The sequence below is a fragment of the Lepisosteus platostomus genome, chromosome 3, assembly GCF_059453375.1.
Source record: "Lepisosteus platostomus isolate fLepPlt1 chromosome 3, fLepPlt1.hap1, whole genome shotgun sequence".
Classification (NCBI taxonomy): domain Eukaryota; kingdom Metazoa; phylum Chordata; class Actinopteri; order Semionotiformes; family Lepisosteidae; genus Lepisosteus; species Lepisosteus platostomus.
In genome coordinates, this window is record NC_142613.1 from 33,531,980 (window position 1) to 33,552,894 (window position 20,915).

Below are 20,915 nucleotides of genomic sequence, written 5' to 3' on the forward strand. Positions count from 1 at the left end.
TTCAAAGCAGCAAACCATAATGTGTTTACCAAATTTACACAGAATATTCTCAATGAATCATTATAAATGGCGAAGTCACTCAAAAACTGCCCAGATCAGGCTATCCCTCCAACTGGGCATGGGAAAAACTACTGTGTAGGGATGCTATTGCGAAGACTACATTGACAGAGTTCAGTAGTTGAGAACGCAGAAAATGTCCACAGCTCAACCGTATTCACTCTGCAAAAATAACTTACTTGTAGATTAATGGGCTTCTGGAAAAATTGACCTGGGCGTGAATGTGTGTGTGTCTGTGTCAGTCTGTGCCTGGCAATGGACTGGCATCTCTTCCAGATTGTGTCCTGCCTTGCACCTACTGCTTACTGGGATAGGCATGACTCAACAGTGACCCTGCATTGGATGAAGCAGTTAGAAAATGGATGGATATATAGTTTAAATTATCAGGACTGCCTTTTTATCGTAAGGTTAGCACTAGGAAATGAACAATTTTACTATAATCTACCATTGAGTCTCATTATGTAGGAAACCAATTTCACAAAAACTGCTTTTATTTTCAGTCTGCAAATTTTATTAAGCAACAGCTGGACAACTCACACAACTCCATTTTTTCTTCTAAGGAAAAAAATAATTAAAAATAACATCAGGGCAGTATGTTACTTCCATGTCAATACAGTACTTACAAAACCTGGCAAAAACCAGTTACAATAATTATACTTGTATCATTTAAGGTAACAGCTGTACAACCGGGGGAACAAAAAGAATGCAAAATTAAAGTAAGGAAACAAACCGGGCAGTTTAGTGTCCCAGTTTGTTAGAAATGGTGTTAAAAATTGAAAAACAGATCAAAAAGTCAGCACAAACCTTAACATTGTCAGCCCAATTTCAAACAGTGGCATCTTTCAAGTGCCTTATACAAGAAAAAAAAAACATCTGGCTGAAGAAGACTACCATAATTCACCTGTCTGACTGGTTTTGGGAAACAATCCACAAACTAAACTGGATGACTTTTTAAGTCTGTTCAAAACTATGGTATGAAACAATGCATTTATAAAAATAACACAAACTCCTGCCAGTATATACTAAGGTGACTGCTTTCTTTTTGAGCAGAAGCAAACCCATGCTTTTTTTCCTCAGTTAACAAAGATCTTTTTTTTAATTTCTGACAGTGTTAGGAAAATACAAGTATAAAACTGTAAAACTATTTACACTAAGAAAAATAACTAAAAAGCCATGCCTTATCACCACGAACCTTGATTGCAGAGGTTCTGAAACCAAGTCAAACAAGAAAGTCCTCATTTTGGTTCAAGTATTTTTTGACAACCATATATATATAGTACATCAACCAAACCTGCACAAATAAGAAGCAACATATTGTAATTTTCAATACAAACCACTGAATCAAACTCTAAATGATGGGTGAGCCTTTGTTGCTTGTTTTCAATGGTATTTAAACTATAACTGGTACTAAAGTATGCATCATGTCATTTTTTCCATAAATATGGAATAATCTAGAACTAACGAAAGTGCTGTTTCTATTATCTTTTATAAACACTCACCTTAATATCTTCTTAATAAGCAAGTATTGCCACTAACTGGGGTTGTCATTCGTGCTGACAAGGCAAATGTGCATGTATACGTTAATATATACACGCATCTTTACAAATTAATTAAAACACAAAACTAGGAAACACTGATGAAATCTGTTGATTTCACAAATAACACCAACAGAATTTACTTTACAGACAAGTCCTGTGATACCACACAAACTACTATGCTCAGTCACATTGTATTTACTAATTTCTTTCTTTTGCATTACAAGTTAGTCTTGCATAACACCCAACATCAACCCCTCACAATAAACTGGTCACATATTTCTGACACAGAAGAAACCCCCATCAAATCCAAAATGAATTGAATAAGTTTCAGAAATATTCTTGTATAAATAAACTGTATAGAAACAACCATAAGGATGGATAAAGTGTCTGCCCATTTTTCTCTCTAAAGGTACTGACAAAATGTAAATTGTGTGTGAAAAAAATTCCTTTAAAAATATTGCACAACTAAACTGTCAATGCCAGGCAATGAAAGCATAAATAAAAAGAACAGAATTAAAAACTATCCATATTCTTTTCTAGGAAAGAAAAGGTTACACTCAACCTGCAAGATCACACTGACTGATCCTTAGCCAATGTGACCTGTTATTTATTACAGCAAAGTAATTTAGCTCAGAATTACAGCAAAGTAACATAGCTCAGAGACATGTCTTACCTGAAGCAAAACCCTGAGCCCAGACAAATCAAATAAGATCATCGCTGATTCGACTAATTTCCGTCGATATTGTACGGCTCACCAATCCATCTCTGCACTGTAGGGTGAGCAAATCTGGAGAGCACTCACAAACGGCATTTTGACATCCATGAGCAAACATTGCTGGCAAAGCAAACTGTCCAAGGACAGAATCCTTCCACTGCAATACGTTTACACAATGCACACCATGGCAGTAAAATAAATACAAACTCATGTGGGGGCTGTGGAGAGCCTCAGTTTTCATTGCGTTTCCAAACATGTCAACTACAAGGTAAATGATCCGAAAGTGTGGGTGATTCTAATCATAAATGGAAGCAAATATTTTATAACCCCCTTCTAAAAAAATATTTGTGCAGATGAGTATGTAGTTTATAGGTCTTGGAGGCACTGGAAATCTCTCCCTTATCAGGCTTTTCATTCCAATGCAATCTTTACTTCGACGTGTCGTTTCACCACAGTGTAATGAAGCCTGCAAAGAACTAAATAAAGCAATGTCTCCCGTTTTGTGAACCGGACTGAACAGTAGGAGGAAGCAGCTGACCATTCGTGAATTTATGGGCAGAGTTCAGGGTAAACACACTGTACAGTTCTTACACACATGGCTATACAACTATTTATAGCTCCCAGAGCTCTTTGTGCACATAATACAATTTCTGAAGTACAACTTTTTTTTAATGTAGCCAACACGATTCCTGCCTTTGGCAGGCAAAGAGGATTCTTCTCAGCTTCAATATTATACATTAGAAATAAATCTTTCCGCCCTCTTTGAATGACATAACTTAATGCAGCATTAATGACTGCATCTCAGACAATTTTAGCTAAGGTTATTAAATACAAAAGTCAGTTTGACTGATAACCCCTATTTATAAAAAGAAACCTTTGTAAACGTGAGTCTTGTCAACAAGAGTGCATTTCCATTCTTAATTTTGCCTCAAGTAGACAGACCATCTTACTACTATTCAATCTCACAGATTTTTCAGTTTGTGGAGGGAGAAAACAGGCAGCTGCATGTCTGGCACTAGATGTCTGCTCATATACGGAGCTGATCAAGCTTAACGTGCACTCTGGACTGCCAGGATAAATAATTGCAACTTACAACACTGTGCAGTTCATCCGGTTTCCTTCTACAAGTGAAGGATGAAATGCTCATGTGTGATCTAACGTGCACTTCTGAAAAGTGCCATTGCATTCTTCGGTTAAAACATTTATGTACGGTCAAGTATGAAAGCATCTCTAGTCCCAAACACTGGTAATCCTTACAATGATTTACTGATATGTAACAAATGCTTACAGAATTAAAAAAAGATACGAAATGTCAAAAGTGAAACATACAAAAATACTTCCTGTACCTTGCTTACAGATCCCCTTGGTAAGAGTATGAGCACTTCACAGAAGTGACAGGAGCTGAAAACTTCACATGTGGAAACTAGTAATACTGTTAATCTCACAATTAAAAACCCCCCACCATAAGTGATGGCTCCTCCCGATCAGCATTTTAAAGGTGAATTGAAACTAACGCAATTGCACAACAAGTTATAACACAAAAGCAAAACAACATCTTAAGAACATAAGAAAGATTGTAAATGAGAGAAGGCCATTCAGGTCAATGTTAAATGTTAGGACAAATTCTTTAGCCTCCTGATTCCCAAATTAAATACACTTTTGAAAATCTGTGTAAACAAGGTACTAAGACAGAGTAATGCTACATAAATATAAAGATCAATAATAACAATAAGAATATTAATATTTAAACAATATATACATTTAAATAGTTCGCATAAATTGTACTACAAGAACTTTAATGCACAGAACTATTGGGAGTCAATGAGTAATTTGTTAAAAGTTCCTCCTATCTAAATGCAAAAATTGACTTTAAAAATGCTAACTGCAGGCTATCACATATGTTTTACACTTTGCATCTTTCTTTTCAAGTACTTCTATGAACATCCAAACTAAAAACGTTAATGAATGAAATCCACTTTCATGTTCAAATTCAGAAAGTAAAAATCCTACAAACTGTTCAGTAGCCTTCCTCAATACTTACACAAAGCACTAAATTAGGCACTAACAAATTCAAATATTAATAGTGGAGCCAAAATACTTAAAGACTTAATATGACCTTTTTGTTCAAAATGCATAAGATTTATAATAAAGCCAAAAATCTATCCATTTCTTCTAAATACTTCAGATTTCTCTTTAGCTTCTTACAGATATTAATTTCAGTGCTCGGTAGTACCTGTAAGCTCTAGCGGATAAGCTATTACTTTTCCAGATATAGTTTTCAAGTATTTCTGTTGTGTTTAAAAACTGGACTGAAAAAAACCCACGTAACAATTTAAATAGGAAACAAAAACATGGATATAAGGCAGTCTGTAAAGAGGACAGTCTGTTTCTACTAGCTTTCGGAAGCTAGAGCAGTATATTAATTGCAGACCAACCACAGTAAGCTAAGCCCACATCCCCAGAGATGACACCTGGGTTGTTACCACCTTTCTGTGAGCCCTGGACTTGAAATACAGCTTTTGAACATGCCAGCAAATGGCATGGAAATCCTGCCGTCTTGGCTCATTCTGTTATAATGCACAATGAACTTGAACTGTTTCTGTTTGGCTCTTATCAGGACCCTCAAAAGAGAGGGCAGCGTCGCCTTGGCCGCTGGGTGCCAAGACTCTTCACTTGAGGCGCTGGGTGACGTTGGCCAGGGCCACAGCGAAGGCCTGCACTGCAGAGAACGGGTACTGAAAGTCCAGGATGTAAGCGTTGCCATCAATCCTACCAAACTGCATCACCTGGAAAAACAAAACAGTGACCGACAGTCACTCTTCTCAATGCCACACGCAGCACAACGTTTAGAGAGAACTAGGCTGTTCCCTCCACTGAAGGATAACCAAAGCAATTCAGATAACACATGTTGGTTTCTGTAATGTCATGTTGCAGCAATCCATAAATTAAAAAAAAAAATGAGGATAATTTGAGTAATATATGTATGCACGATTTACAAAAGCATTTATTACTAGCCTTTTCATGCTTTAAAAAAGAGGCAGACATATATGTTAAACAGATCAGTTCTTTTCATTTACAGCTTTCTAAAACAAATGAAAAGGTTTAAAGACAGACCCATACCTGTCTTCCTTCCAGTTCAATCTGAAAGTTCTTTGCAGACTCCTGTGTGACTCGTCCTCCAAAGTCCAACTGATAGACCTGAGTAGCCTCATTCCATAGAGGCTGCTTATTGGCCATAATATAGACAAAGTCCTCGCTGCCCAGACCACGGTCCTCCTTCTCATTGGCCTTGCGGCATTTGAACTCGTCAAGCTCGCTTGCAGTGCGAAGGTTTCGTTTGCTCTTCCAGCCCTTCTTGCTGCTCTGGCTCTGGTTCATGAGCTCATCCCCACTGATGAAAAGCTCGGGCTCGCTTTCTGAACTGTCTTGGAACTCATTGGTCTTGTTCAGCTTCTTAGCTTTGAGTTGCTCCTTCTGGCTCTTGGGCTTCTTCTTTTCTCGGCCAAGCCGAGGGCTGGAGATCAGAGAATTAAAGTCGCCGAGAGCCCTGCCTTCCTTCTTCACCTTGCCCTCTGTGATAGCTGGAACGTTGGCCTCCTCTGCCCGACTGTCTAACCTCTTGCGGCTCTTTTTGCTAAACTTGTCAGCACGCTGGGGAATGGGGCTTTCGTTCACTTCCTGGAAGGTTTCCCCTGCCTCGTCCATGGCCTCAGGGGAGGTCATGTGATTCTGAAGGTCGGCAGGAGGAGGGGGAGGAGAAAGAACTGGTTTCTCCACAACCAGGTGGGCTTTGGTGGGCAGGGTCCCTGAGGGGTTCTGCATAGGTGGACAAGGGCTGTAAGTGTTCCAAGGATGCAAGCCTATGGGGGGCAGCTGAAGGCCAGCACAGGAGCTAGTGCCTGGGTACATGGGTGGCAGTGGACAGCAGGCCAAGTTGGCCAGGTTAGCTGGATAACCAGGTGGAAGGACCATAGCAGGCTCTTGCTGGGGGAAGGGGACAGGTGCCACAACTTCTTTAGGTGAACAGGGCTGTGGAGGAGGCGGCATGGCCTGAAGCTGGGGTCCACTGTAACCAGCTCCTGGAGGAAAGGGTAAGGCAATCTGGTAACCCGCCTGGAAAGCGGCATTTGGGCTGGTGGGAGATTTAGATGAGAGGACAAATGGCAGCCGAGACACATCTAAGTGCTGGGCTGGGTTAAGGATAAGAGGAGGAGGCTTGTGAGCCCCAGGAGGGGCTCCCAGTTGAGTCCGTTCCTGCGGGACCCAGATCTCTTCAGTGGCTGCAGGATCCCACTGATAGGGAGGCGGCCGCTTTACAGCCAGACCCACCTCACCAAGAGTCAGGTGCCGGAGAGATTTTTCCAGCTGGCACTGCTGGTTAAGGGCCTCATCCTCAGTGAAGGCAGAATTGATGTACTCTGTCCTGTCCCTGCAGTTGTCCGGAGGACTCAGCAAGTTGTAGGACGACTGGGAAGCCAGAGGTGAGGTGCTATTGGAGTGGACAATGACCGTGCTGTGTTGAGCAGCGCTGCCTGCTGCAAAATCTTGACGGACAATGCTCCCGCCCGTAATGCCATTGCTGTTACTGCTGCCGCTGCCCCCAGCGCCTGTACTTCCAGCAGTGCTGTTGCTGTTATTACTGCACTGGCTGCAGGTGTACAGCGCGGTCGACACTCTCTGCTGGTAAGATGCAGCTAATGCGCTGTTAACTTTCGACTTGGTTGGGAGAGTCCTGTGGGAATCCATCATCTGGGAGACCTTGAGGACCGCCTCCCTGCTGTTGCGCCGCAGAGTGGCGTGAATGAGGCTGCTGTCTATGCGTTGGCCAGGATTCCTCCCCAAAGTTGTCTGGTTGGCAGGGTCAGGGTAAGGGGGCGGGTCACCGCTAGGTATGGAGTAACGTGGAACCGTGAGCCGGTTGAGCGTGGCTGACGCACAGGGAAGCTGTACCTTTTTGCTCTCGGAGGAAGTGACTCTTAGGGTGGCAGAGCTGCCTGGGCCTTGCAGAGCATACATGTTCTGGTTGCAGACAATCCGGGTGCGCGGTCGACAGACCTCCTCTACGTTTCCACTACTGTCGAAGGTAGTAATTCGCTCATAGCCCAGTGGGGTCTGGTACTGAGGGGCTGGAGGGTAAAGCGAGAACTCGTTCTTCTTCAGGCAAAGGTCCACAGGGGGAGGAGCGGGGTTGTTGCTGTTGGCTGCAGAGGCTGCCGCCGCCGCCGCCGCCACTGCTGCGGCGGCCGCTGCCACAGTTCCTGGATATGGTGGAGGGGGGTTCATCTTACTGATCTGGATCTCCAGCGGGGCACTGAAGACCACCGCATCCCCATCCGCAAGCTGAGGGATTGACCGCAGCAGCTTGCCCTTCTGCAGGTGCTCGTGATCTCGGCTGATCTCTGACCCGTGTTCGCTCACTGTAGGGGGCAGCTGGTGCACTGGAATCTGGGGCAGATTGGAAGGTATGGGAGGCTGTGGCATCTGCATCTGTGGTGGCTGCTGCTGCTGATGATGGGAGGGAGGGGGTCCAACAAGGAGGCGTCCCATTTCCAACCCTCCAAAGATCACCTGGCCTGGATTAGTATACCTGCTGGACACTGGATACTGGCTAGTCATCATGCTTTCCTGGCCGTGATCTGAGACTCCCGCAACCGCCGCTGCCGCTGGTACATTTACTGCTGCTGCAGTGGGATTGGTCAGGACGTCAAGCTGCACGTTCTGATTGGCCAGCAAGGACTGAACCAGTCCTATGCTCTGAGTTGGGGACATGGCCTGAGCAGAGCTGTGGATTGGAGCAATGGGAATGTTGACCGTGCAAGGGGGGTTGTCATCGGGCACACCAGAAGGTCCAGTTACTGCAAAAGACAAGCAAAATAACAAGTTTTCAGAACACATTGTTTGATTTCACATAGGTCCTGGACAGATGCATCTGCATTCACACTGATGTAGGATGACAAGATGGACATGTTTGACTGCTACAAAATGTATGGGATGATGATACAACACAGGAATGCAAAATTCATGTCAATGAGCAGTTATGGCAGAATTAATTAACTGAAGAATACAGAATGTGCAAGAAAATGTGATTTAATATTAATAGCAAACAGGGCTCCAAAGGAACTCTTCAGTTATAAATATCTCTACCCCAACACTACAGTTCAGTAACAAATGCAAACCTACACTGTGCCATCTGCTCAGTGCAGCAAGGATTCTCCTGGTACCGAGAGCAGAATGTTCTTTCAAATGTCTCTATCAGAAACTAAAAATATGTCTCTGCTTTTTTAGTGGCAGTGAATTATGATGTTACCACTTTTTAGTTTTTTAGCATTCAAGTTTAGACTGCTTTTTAATTTTATTGCTCTCAGCTCCCAATTTACAATACCACAGAGCTTTTGATATTTATTGAAATTTATTCAACGACACTTTTATTCTTATTAATACTTATTAAAAAATCGATTTAGCTGCAATTTCAAACCTCCCAACTGCATAATGTTTTGTATTTCTCGAATACTATGATAATGGTTAAGCTAAGTGTATAACTGATAGACATTCATCATTGCTTAACATGATATACTGGAGGTGTGTACATGCGTTATGATATTTACATGTACAACGCTACATAATTGCCTTCTAATTAACCATGAACTCACTCTGTCACACGTTGCTAACGGTTTGCATATATATTCAGTCATTTTTTCATGTTAAAAATTAAACTCATAAGGTGTCTATAAAATGCATACCACAGACTGCAGCAAGACAAAATAAAGGGAAAATATTTATTTTGTACTGACGCAAGGTTATATACAAATACAACATCTACAGCAAAAACAAGCTGCAAATGTTGCACAGAAGTACCAGGTCTTCATCGGCTCATTACCACAATACAAAAGACTGAAAAGAAAAACTGTTGATTCTCTAAAGATGCTAACAGCAACGGATCCCGAGCATCAAGATTAGGGAACCGACACTTTGGCACATGAACAATGCTGTATCTGCCACTTATCTGCCACTTAAGCTCCCACACCAAGTAGTGCCTTTCGGATATTTTTTTTCAACTATTTTTTTAATCATTTGTTTTCAGTTGGTTTCAAGAAACAGCTGGATGAAGCCCTGGTATCAATGATGTCTAGAAGGCCAAATAGCTTAGTCTCACTTGTAATGATTCTTCCATTCTGCATCTGATTTCAAGTTATAAACAGTTCAGTGCCGCACCGATAGCCTTTTTCATGAAGTTACTGATCAAACATGCATTTCCGCCACGGTCTTAGAGTTTAACTTTAAAAGCAGCTAAAGCATGTATCGTTTTATCAATAATGATGGTATAGTGTTTATATCTTGGGCCTACTGCACATTGGCCCCTTGTTATTTGAAATAATATATAAATAGCACCTACCTTCAGTTATTTGTAAAATAATATTCAAATGTTTTTTTTTCATGCATTCTAATTGATAATTATTAGTGTATTTTTGTGTACCTGGCAGATCATCTTCATCTTCACTGAACACATTGGGGTTGAATACAGGAAGGTTGATGTAGTCCATGGAAACTTTGACCACTTCTGGCAGGAAAACGGTCATCTGTCTGGGCTGGAGATGCAGCAAACTTGTCTTGTAAACGACTGGAAAGGTAATAAAAAAAATGTGTTGCTTTCACAGTATGCAAACATTTTACCCTCATGAAGATCCGCAATAAAAAAGTGACTGAAAGTAAAGTCAAGCAAGGAAACTCTTCTGAAGATCAGTAAGTAAAAGGCATACTTCTTCTGTTATACATTATTCCCTATGTAATGTATTCGCACACCTAAGACTATCACTATCTTGCCTCCTTGACATCCCTTACCTAGCCTGAAATTTAGAATTTTTAAAAAAGTTTTCTGGACTTGTGACGGTTGCCTTCTACAATATTTTATTTTTCCTCACATTCTACAGAAGGGTTAATTTTTATAATTAAGTTGTTTTACAAGTTACCAAAAGAAGAGCAAAGCACTGTAAGAGCTGAAATGAAATTTTACCTGACCCAAGACTAGTTGGCAAAAAGGACGTGAGTCCTACGATTTTAAACTTCGTTCCCCAAATGTTCGAAGTGACCTGAGCAAGATAATTATGCTGTAAAAGCAAAGGGAAAAATCAGACTTGGAAGCAAATCATACTAAAAAAAATGCTTAGCAAACTGAAATTGTGTTTTTAATTGAAATTGAACTTTATTTATATATATGAATTTTTAGATGCATATTAAGTCAAAAGGTCAATATGAACTTGAATATAGGGTTCCACTCTATATTTAAAGCAGTTTCACACCTTCTGTTTAACAATTACAATGTTAATAATTCACAACTGGTAATGATAAATTAAAAATGTTCTTTTACAGGATTGTGTAAAATTATAAAAAAGTGAAAGCATCAACAGTTAATATAGTGGAGCATACCGAACCTAAATGAAACCTGCATAAAGGAATTATTAGTTCACAATTATGACACAGGTTCAGTCTGGAACACAGTTGTATAGAATAAAAAAAACATTCAACCTAAATACTTTTTACATATTTTTTAAAACAACCTCTAAGAGCTGAAGATATTATAACATTATTAAATGTTATTTTAACAAAATTAAAAAAGAAGCATCTGAAGCAATAACGGTGCTAGCCCGGGAGCAGGCTGAGCCCTGAGGTCACAGGTTCGAGTGTGGATTGTGTTAATAGCCGACTGTGACTGTGATTCCCAAGCAGTGGCCTACAACTGGCTGAGTGCAGGCAATGGTGGGGTGGGATCAGCTGACCATGGCTCTCTGTGCTCTTAGTGATACAGAGTCCCTTGTGGCCTCCCAGGCACTGTAGGTGAGAGACGCACGTATTCTGCAGTCAGTGCTGGACCTGTGGTTCGAGGCTGCTCTGCTTTTGATGTGTCAAAAGATAAGCAGCTCTCAGGATGGCTGGATGGAGGAATCTGCCTGCAGCCCCTTATTCTCCCATGTGCATTCACAAGGTTTGCTGACAGGCTGACAGCTGAGATGTGAAAAACACACAGTTCTCTTTTCCAAAGATATCGTGGGTCTAACATAAATAAGGGGCAATTCTACATTCCAAAAATGCCAAGAGCATTTAAAAATTAATCTCGAAATGGACTAGAAGAACTCATCACAAAGTAGGAATCTGAAGCTTCAGTAGTACTTGTGCTTTTTAAATGAAAACGCATAGAGAACAACCAATCATTTGGTCATACAAAATGACACAATACCTGAGTGATGTCTTCTAAAGGAAACTCTCTACGAGCCAGGCTGGGAGATCCAACAGAAGGTTTTCTGATTGGTAACCGTGGTGACCGGGATATCTCCTGTGCAGCCCGGGACAGCTTAGGAGATTTTCTAGCTTCAATATTAATCCTGTTGGTACAAAGCAAAGCTGAAGGCATTCTTCCAAGCAATTAACAATATTCAGTTTGTGTTTCCAAAGCATACTTGGGCACGTACTGAGTGTGCTACAATATTTACAGCTGGAAGACCAATAAACATTCAATTTAAGCAGGATCAGGATCTCCAAATTTCAGAATTGTCCAAAATTCATCTGAGAATACCTCATTTGAATGTAAGACAAAGAACCACCCAAAATTGTTGTTATAATAATACTGTGGTAATATTTTAAGTTCACTTTTTAGGTAGAATATTGTTAGGAAATACAATAAATGAAAAAAAATCTGCATGCAGTGACTGGCTGAATGAGCTGCGTTTCTGTTGCTTTCTGCTCTGCGTTTTTGTTCACCAAAATGTCTTAACACCCAGCAGATCTACCCATGGGTAAGAGCAGTAAGAGGAAAAACAAAACAGTCTACATTGAGAAGAACTTTCAAAAACCAGAAAACGCAGCAGCAAATATGAGGTTAGCACTAAGACATCAAGAACTGACAGAAACACAGCTTTAAATTTTGTGCAGATGGTGACATGCAATATTGAAGTGTAATTATATTATTTGTTATTCATATTATTTAATATGTATAATTGACATCTGAATACATGAGATGAATACATCTCTGGTATTTTATTGTCCCTGAGAAATCCAGACTTGAAAACCTGTTTATGTCAAGGTATCAGTTTTAGTTTTGTCTGCTTTTATTATGTTCTTGCTCTACTGTTTCTCGGTTTCATCACAGCTGATGAAACAAGCTGAATGTTTTTTTAGCCCGAGATTTCCTTACTAGAGGACGATTCAATCATTACACACCACACCTCTTGTTCAATAAACTCAAGTCACTGTGTGAGGAAACTAGCTAAACTTATCAAACAAATGCATAACACAGGAAGAAAGATAACATTAAAAGGGACACCGCACCCAAAATATACAACAGATATACAAAATGAATAACTGAGGCATTGAGTCTTTTCTCTGTATTGTTCTCTTTGGGAAAGGAAGACAAACTTAACTGTTAATTTTTAAAGACTTTGCACAAGAGAAATTTTTGGAAAAAAATATTAGTTGCGATGAGTCTAAAATAGGCACTTTTGCAGTACCCACTCCATCTTATAATCTCTTTATCCAACACAGGGGTTGGGGGGAGATGGAGCCCATACTGGTAAGGCAAATATATAGACCCCATATAAAGACCCCAGACACTGATCCCAGGGCCCCAGTACTGAAAGACAGCACTGCTAACCAGAGTGCCACCATGCCACCCACTCCAGTTCTTCATTCTGATGAACAGAATCGCATACCTTGGGAGTTTAGGTGATTTGCTGCCTCTCGAGATCTTTGGAGATTTCTTTCCCACCCAGTCATCACTCAGCTCAATGTCGCTCGAGTCAGAGCAGTTACAGCTGTCGATCACAGAGGAAATCAAGCTGTTTCCATAAACCTCATCTGAAAAGAAGCAGAGCGAAAATGTGGAGTGAATGTGGAGAATCCTGCAAGCTCAAGAAACATACAATCAGCATACACAGAAGGAAGCCTAACATCATAACTGCAAGAACTTCACAAAGTTATTATAAGGGAACTTTTCAACCGTATTTTATTTTTTACTTCCATGTGCTGAGTTTGCTGGGATTTCTCCCGTGAAAGCACTGGGTTTGCACTTTCAGGTTTTGATTATATACTGGATTTTAAAAATGTTTACATTTGAAATGCAACAAAATGTGACATCGCTGGAAGGGACTGAACCTATTTGCAAGACATTGTACAAACTGAGCATTGAGAGCAATACTACTTTCCAACTGAAATACATTTCCAAAGGTCAATGGAAGAAAAACCTCTTAGCAGGAGCACTGTCATTTTATTGAACATACATATATAAATTAATTATGCGGAGTAGCACTTGACATCAACCAAGTTGATTAACAGGGGCTGTACTGTGAAAGGCAAAGGGCAACAAGTAACTTGATAAATGCAAGACCATACAAGCTAATTACTGCAATTTCTGTTTGATTAAAACACTTTTTTACCACTAAAATAACTACGCCAGATCGCTGTGACTTGAAAGCAGTGTCAATAGTTAAAAGAAAATACCAGCTTTCAACCGCTGCCTTGCAAAGGGTTGTGAACTGCTACTGAGACCATTATGTGAAGAATGTGAGATTAGTAACTACCAGGCATTTCCAGCTACTGTGTTAGTATTCAATAATGTGGATTCATTAAACATCATGTATCTCTGTATTGTTGACTATTGTTCCTCATGGCTGAATTCTTAGATGCTTTTCCATTTTGTCAGATTGGTGAAACTGTTGGAAGAAACATCCGAGCCCACAATTTATCTGTGGTATACAGTTTCAACAGGTCAAATACGTAGAATACAATAGTTCCAAGATGTTTTTTCAGGGTGAATGCTCAATGCAATTTGCCTTATAAAGGTATTTAAAATGAATCAAGGTATGTTCTTAATATTCTATACACTGTGCCTATATTTGTGAACAATAATGCTTCATCTGAAAGAAGTATTCCGCTGTAACAATTACATTTTAATGTTGTGCACACTACATTATTTAACAGAAACTACTTTTAACCTAATAAATTAATGATCATAAGTACTATGGATCACGTATTAGTTAAAACATGTTACTGTTTTTTCAATAACTGTATTCTTCACATTTAAGCTTGTGTTATGTAACTCTTTCCTCCCACTGGATTGTGGATAACCTGCTTTGAATCACAAAGAAGCTGAGCACTGGGGAACAGTAATGAAAACAGCAGCATGGATATGGACTTCACAATATCCAGTCAGTCCAATGATTGAAACAAAAAATATTGGACTATTCAAGTACAAAACCAGACTGAACTTTCCACATTTTGACAAAAACAAAAGGTAGCCACATATTGTACAGCTATCAGATGTAGGTCATGTTCCTCACACAGGTACAGTACCTTCACCCTCTTCCATTTAAGACCCATGCTATGGAATTACAAATGATGCATATATTCTCAGTAATTTTAGTCACGACTTGAATACACACACTTTATGTTTTTAGGGGTGGAAAAGCTAAATGTCATCAAAACTGTGACGACAAATCAAGAGCCCCTGAGAAAATACTTGATAGAGGCACCTTTGGCAGCAATTACAGCTGCAAAAACTTCTGCAGGCCTTCTCACACACAGCTATTCCTGAGGGAGAGAGGGAGACTTGACTAGTCTACTGTAAAAAACAGAGGTAAAGGGAACAAACAGAAGTGGAAATGGATTTTCATTGACATTTCCACAAAAACACCAAGGTCTTTTACACCTCAATGCTGCTAGTTAGACATCTGACATTTTGCACTTTTTAAAGGTCCTGTATGTCATTTAAGATGAAGAAGTTACTGCTGGAACAGAGAGGCTGAACGTAAAGGCATAAATGTGCTAGACTGATGACAAAATCAGCCTCATTCACAGACAGGAAGCACATGTGCAAATGGCAAACAATTACTGCCCCGAGGTGCTGTTTTATACCCAAAAAAATAACTTTTTCCATAACATATGCACACTTAGACAAAGACCAACAAGCTATTAGCCCACAACTCATATACCGAATTTGTATTCAGAAACTGGATTACAAAGAAGTAGGCTGGGGGCTGAGGATGGCAGGATATTAACAAAAAATATCACTAATTCGCTCATCATCAGCCCACTCAAGCAATTCCAGCAACACATTACTCATTATATCATGACATAAAACATATCTTGGATATTCTCACCCTCATTTGTTCTAGATAAGCAAAACTTTTTAAACCCCCAAAGACAGCTTCTAGGAAAATAATCAAGTATGGCTTTTGCCGTTTTCATTTTAATGTAATTCGGTAATGAATCACCCCTGTTATTTTCCATACATCATGTTCTCAAACAAATATTTTACTCATCCAGAGCTCCTTAAAACTTCTCATGAACAGTCAAGTGGAAGCAAAGAACACCTCTGTTTGAAGTACAATGGTTTACATACCATTTAGCTCTGGAAAAAGAACTGTAACAGAAATGTAATTTACTCCTGCTAAAAAAAAAAGAAAGCCAATTTATTCAGCTGCAAGGGAACTGCAGTATTGTATTACCTGCTTTGCCATCAGTTTTGGGATCCATGATGACAAACTCAGGCCGCAGCTTGCTGATGCGCCGTCCTTTCAGGATGGGTACTAGACCGCCGAGATACTCCAAGTACAGGGTGTAGCAGGGCCCACCGACTTCAGGATTGTCTTCAGTACGCTTCATGGTGCAGTGGAGCCTCTCATTGCCAGGGGTTGGGTAGCTCACAAAATGGCGCATATTGTTGGGATCAGGGATGGGAGGCTGGAAAACACGAGAGAAAATGAGAGACCTTGTGGCCCGGTGTGGAACACTCAGCAGAAAGAAATGTGATACAAGAAGACATGTATGCCAGCGGCCATATCATCCTGCAACTCACAACTGGCAACCCACTGAAGCTCAACAGGTGTGAGCCTGGTCAGTACCTGGATGGGAGACCTAGTGGGAAAAACTAAGGTTGCTGCAGGAAGAGGTGTTAGTGGGGCCAGCAGGGGGCGCTCACCCTGTGGTCTGTGTGGGTCCTAATGCCCTGGTATAGTGACGGGGACACTGTACTGTAAAAAGGCGCTGTCTGTGGTCACTAAAAATCCCAGAGCGTTTCTCAAAAAGAGTAGGGGTGTAACCCCGGTGTCCTGGCCAAATTTCCCATTAGGCCTTACCAATCATGGCCTCCTTATAATCCCCATCTATGAATTGGCTTCATTACTCTGTTCTCCTCTCCATTGATAGCTGGTGTGTGGTGAGCGTTCTGGCGCACTATGGCTGCCGTCGCATCATCCAGGTGGATGCTGCACATTGGTGGTACCTTTTACCTGTAAAGCGCTTTGAGTGGAGTGTCCAGAAAAGCGCTATATAAGTGTAAGTAATTATTATTAATTAAGACAGGCTAGGCATACAATGCAATGTATGCAGGAGTAAATTCACACACTCCTTTTCAAAGGACAGATGCTTTCCTATGTGTGATTCTCACTTTGTTACAGACTGTGGGTTGGATGACGTGCTTTTTCTCTTTGACTAACAATACTGGAGTGCAGATGCTTGTTAATCAGACTAACATTTCCTTCTGTTCTATTCAGCTTGACAGTAGACACTTTCCTGGCCAATGCTAGTTGCCAATATAGTGAACTAAACTGGATGATGGCCATTTCATTGGTATGTTGCAGTGGAGCACATTATAGTAGTGCAACAAAGCCAAAATTCAGATTAAAAAATTAAAACATATAACCTTTCGCACTTGAAAAACCTTAAAAAAACATGAATAGAGAAGCCTTAAACTGTCAGTTACTTCCTCAATATAAATGTATTTTTGATGGTTGTCAAACGCACAAAAACAAGTACTTGGAATTAGAGCTTGTGGAAACATTGAATCCCCAATGAATAAACTGCCTTCTGTAATTATAAACTTTAAGTAAATTTTCCCCAAATAAAAACAGACTATAGCATTCTTTCAATCTCACACATCACATTTCCATTGATCAAAGCATTGCCTCTGTTGATTCCAGCATACCTGTCTTACTTTTCCCTATTTATCTGGCTTGGAAACACCCCCCCCCACCCCCAGCCAAATCTATCTTTGCACAATGAGAGATACACAAGAACTAGAAACCTCTGATCACAGCACACAAAGACAGCACTCCTGAGAGCCAGTTATTTTTTTTAACCACTAACATTCACTTCGACAATGAAAAGCTGGATATCCCCCCCTGCACCACAGCATAGAAGAGCCCTGCAGCCGCAGAACCAAGCTGCTACCTTGATGGTTGGTATGAAGGCCGTGGTGAGGTAAGAGCAGAGGCGGGATGGCATAGTCAGCTTGCTGATGTCCTTCTCTTCCCGCAGCGCACTGGCAACGGCCTGCTGGCACATGAGCTGCAGGCTGGCGACCCGGTGCTCCACCCTGACCACGTATAGGGCCGGCCCGCAAGCCAGAAACAGCCGCGAGTCCCGGTGCCCCCAGCATATAGTAGTGATCGGCCGCTGCAAAGAAATGACAAAGACGGCCGACGTTTATTCTCTGGCAAAATCGCCAACTTTTAAACTAAAAATCTAAAAGTTGACAACGCTTCCGACGCACATTCACTGCCATACTGATTTTTTTTCATTATCGAAGCTTGCTCAGGCAGGCCGTCAAGTCAGATTGTCAAGTGAAGTACAGATTCTGTTACAAGATGGATTTTTACAAAAATTGGTGAAAACTGCTATTTTAGGAATTAGTGCAACTGTGTGGATTAATTAACCTCCTGTTTCTTAAATCACGTCACTACAACACCTCTATCGTAGTCCCAATTTCTTCTTATTTAAACCTAGTAACAAAATAAATGCACCGACGCTATAGAAACTTTTTACAAATTTCAAATTAAGCACAAAATCGTGAACTTTGTGAAAGTACTGTAAGTCACCATGCTGCTGCAAACTCACATTCGAATTCCCACGAATTGCCATGTGATGTCACCCGTTCCTGCTCACTAGTCACTGTAATGCCTAATGTGATGGACAAGCGAATAAGTACAGGTTGTGCAGCAGATTTCACTGCAGAAATGTTCCAAGGTGACCTGCATGCAGAGTTAACAAGTGAGTAGTATTTGTTGGCAAAACAGTCTTGAACTCGAGAGCAATATTTCTATTGGATCGAAAAAGGTGTATTCACAAGCCTGCTTGTTTACAATGTAATAAAACCGGATCACGTCACCGTCAGTGTTGCGTGTACCTGGAACTTTTGTCATGTAAATTGGAGGTTTACAAGTTGCTGTGTTCATTTTACTTTTATTGTGGTTTGAAATGCACTCATCAATGTTGATTCTTTCTACACCTGAAGTCTAAAAATAGTGTTGCAGTCCCCCTTTAATACAATCTTCTAGAATGAACAAAAGTTCGATAAACATTATCCAATATACCTAAAAGAATTATGAAAGACAAATTGGTACAGCTTAACAAAACACTTAAATGTTATATATATATCCATGTATTCATATAAATCAGTACAGAATAACAGTAATTATGTTGTGATTGTTAATGAATCCGTAAGTATAGGAGCATTCTACACAACTGCACACAAAAAAAAAAACTCACCCCTGTGTTTGGAAAATACGCAGTTGAACAGACTGGTCATTTACACTGTAAATTAACTCAAAATAAAACACTGTTCATTAGTGTTGCACTGTAGTCAACATGAAATAGATCAAGTGACAAATACCAGGAGTTTTTTTTAGTGTACAGATGAAAATATTCAGAATATATGCTCCAGTACTATGACTCCAGTAATACATGTAATTGTTCACAAAAATTAAGACTCCCTGGTCATCTTGATATTGAAAGATCCAATGATTGATGTCAGTCTGTTAAGAGAATTGGGAACTAAAGTAATATCTGAGGTGGAAAGCTCACACAACTTACACTGTCACTACTGTGCATAGAGAGCTTTATGATGTTCATATGAAGGTGACACAGTAACATGACTGTGAGCTCTTGCCTCACAACCTTTGTGTCCTGGTCTGGTTCTGGAATTCTGGACTGGAGCGCTTCTTGTGAAAGGTTTTCCTGGGCTTTCACTGAGTGTGCTGGTTTCCTTGCAATTTTCAAAAATATGTTGGCCAAGTATTTTGGGGTTTCTAAACTGTCCCTCTGTGTGTGCGTATAGGTGTGGATACAAATACAGTAGACTGCCATCCTTACCAGGATGGACGGGTCTCACTGTGTGTCCTGTACTTCAGGACAGGCTCCAGGTTGCTGCAGTCCTTACCAGAAAAAAGGGACTTCTGATAATGGGTGCATTCAAATACACAAACAAACAACCCATGAGACCTTCCTCATTTTCAAAGTTCTATTCAGGTCTTATTACGTGACTAACACAATCCATTCTTCAATGGCAAACTACATGAAGAAAGAAAAACATTGTTCTGACTGGACTTCAATGACAACCAAACTCTTTTTCCGAATAATGTATTTCTTTATTATTCTATTGTCTGAACTGTCATTCCTTATCGTTGTCTATGTCTATTGTCATTATATCCCTGCCTGTGAAGGACTTTGTAAAGACAGCTTGAGCTCCTCAAATAAGAGTTCCTGTAATCTGGATGAGTACTGCCGTAAGTGACAATGTACAGTCAGATCATGATGAATAAATTCACTCACGATAACTGTAGGAGGGCTTGACATATCACTACTTCTATTATTAGCATCTGCCTTGATGGTTGATGTTGGAAAGACACGAGACTCAGAATGAATGCAAACATTTACAGTATGATTGAATTGTGAACTGCCAAGTTTAGACTCGGCAAGCACTGGAATTCTAAATGTTTGAAGACTTTAGTTTTTTTAAGCAGCAAGTATTCACTTAAATTATTAATGCATTTCTTGCAGTAAATTTAAGGATATTTCTGGCTTTTATTTTGCTTTTATATATATATTGAATCAAAATCAGATGCTGAGTATTTCCAGGTTATTTTATAAAAATCGGTAAAGACAGCTGCGGAGTTAAAATAATACTGAGTACATATATTGTTTTTCATATCAAACCTGAAAGTGATTACATTTCTGTGCTACATTGCTATTTTATGACCATTAAGGAATTTCAGGTTATGTGTTGGACTGACATGATTGGCTAAGCAGTGTTCCCCAGCAAACGTGTGAGTGTGTGTTGGTACATGAAAGGAACAAGCATCTCATCTTCCCACATTACCTCAGATGGGATCACCAGAAATGTTACAATAGATTACAAGGTGTAGTGTGCACTAGATTTATTGGCCTTTTACACCTTTATGTGGCTTTTAGACATTTCATTTGACACAGCCTGCTCTGTATTTCCTTCTCTCTCACAAATTCATCTTAAGAATTAAAACTGAAAATTAAAAGTTTCAAAACACACCCACTAACTAAAATAGAGGTTAATATCTAGCTTCTTCTTAATTTAATTAACATACAGTATTCCATACATAAATCATTGTGGCAAGCAACCCAAGTAGCCTGTGACTACACCAAGACTGCCACTAGAGGGCACCCTAGAGGGAGACTCAGAGGATTATATGTAACTAATTAGCTCACCTGGTTTGTATCATGGTATAAGATAAGATCATTTTATTGGCCATATACAATTTCTTGTATTAGGAGTTGGTCTTTTTTGCATACCCAACCTTGCTCTCCAT

At 40.2% G+C, this 20,915-nt stretch overlaps 1 protein-coding gene across 3 annotated transcripts in view; it reads right to left on the reverse strand.

The window, feature by feature from the left end:
* Window positions 1–545: 545 nt before the first annotated feature.
* tulp4a (TUB like protein 4a) overlaps window positions 546–20,915 on the reverse strand; it is a 63,420-nt gene continuing 43,050 nt past the window's right edge. For all 3 annotated transcript variants that reach the window (XM_088625348.1, XM_088625349.1, XM_088625351.1), the window contains 8 exons: window positions 17,527–17,751; window positions 15,804–16,038; window positions 13,011–13,155; window positions 11,543–11,687; window positions 10,322–10,415; window positions 9,785–9,928; window positions 5,431–8,165; window positions 546–5,096 (listed from right to left, as the gene is read on the reverse strand). In XM_088625348.1, coding sequence (XP_088481474.1) covers window positions 4,980–5,096; window positions 5,431–8,165; window positions 9,785–9,928; window positions 10,322–10,415; window positions 11,543–11,687; window positions 13,011–13,155; window positions 15,804–16,038; window positions 17,527–17,751 — 3,840 coding nt within the window. In that variant the 3' untranslated portion in view covers window positions 546–4,979. The remainder of the gene's footprint in view (window positions 5,097–5,430; window positions 8,166–9,784; window positions 9,929–10,321; window positions 10,416–11,542; window positions 11,688–13,010; window positions 13,156–15,803; window positions 16,039–17,526; window positions 17,752–20,915) is intronic.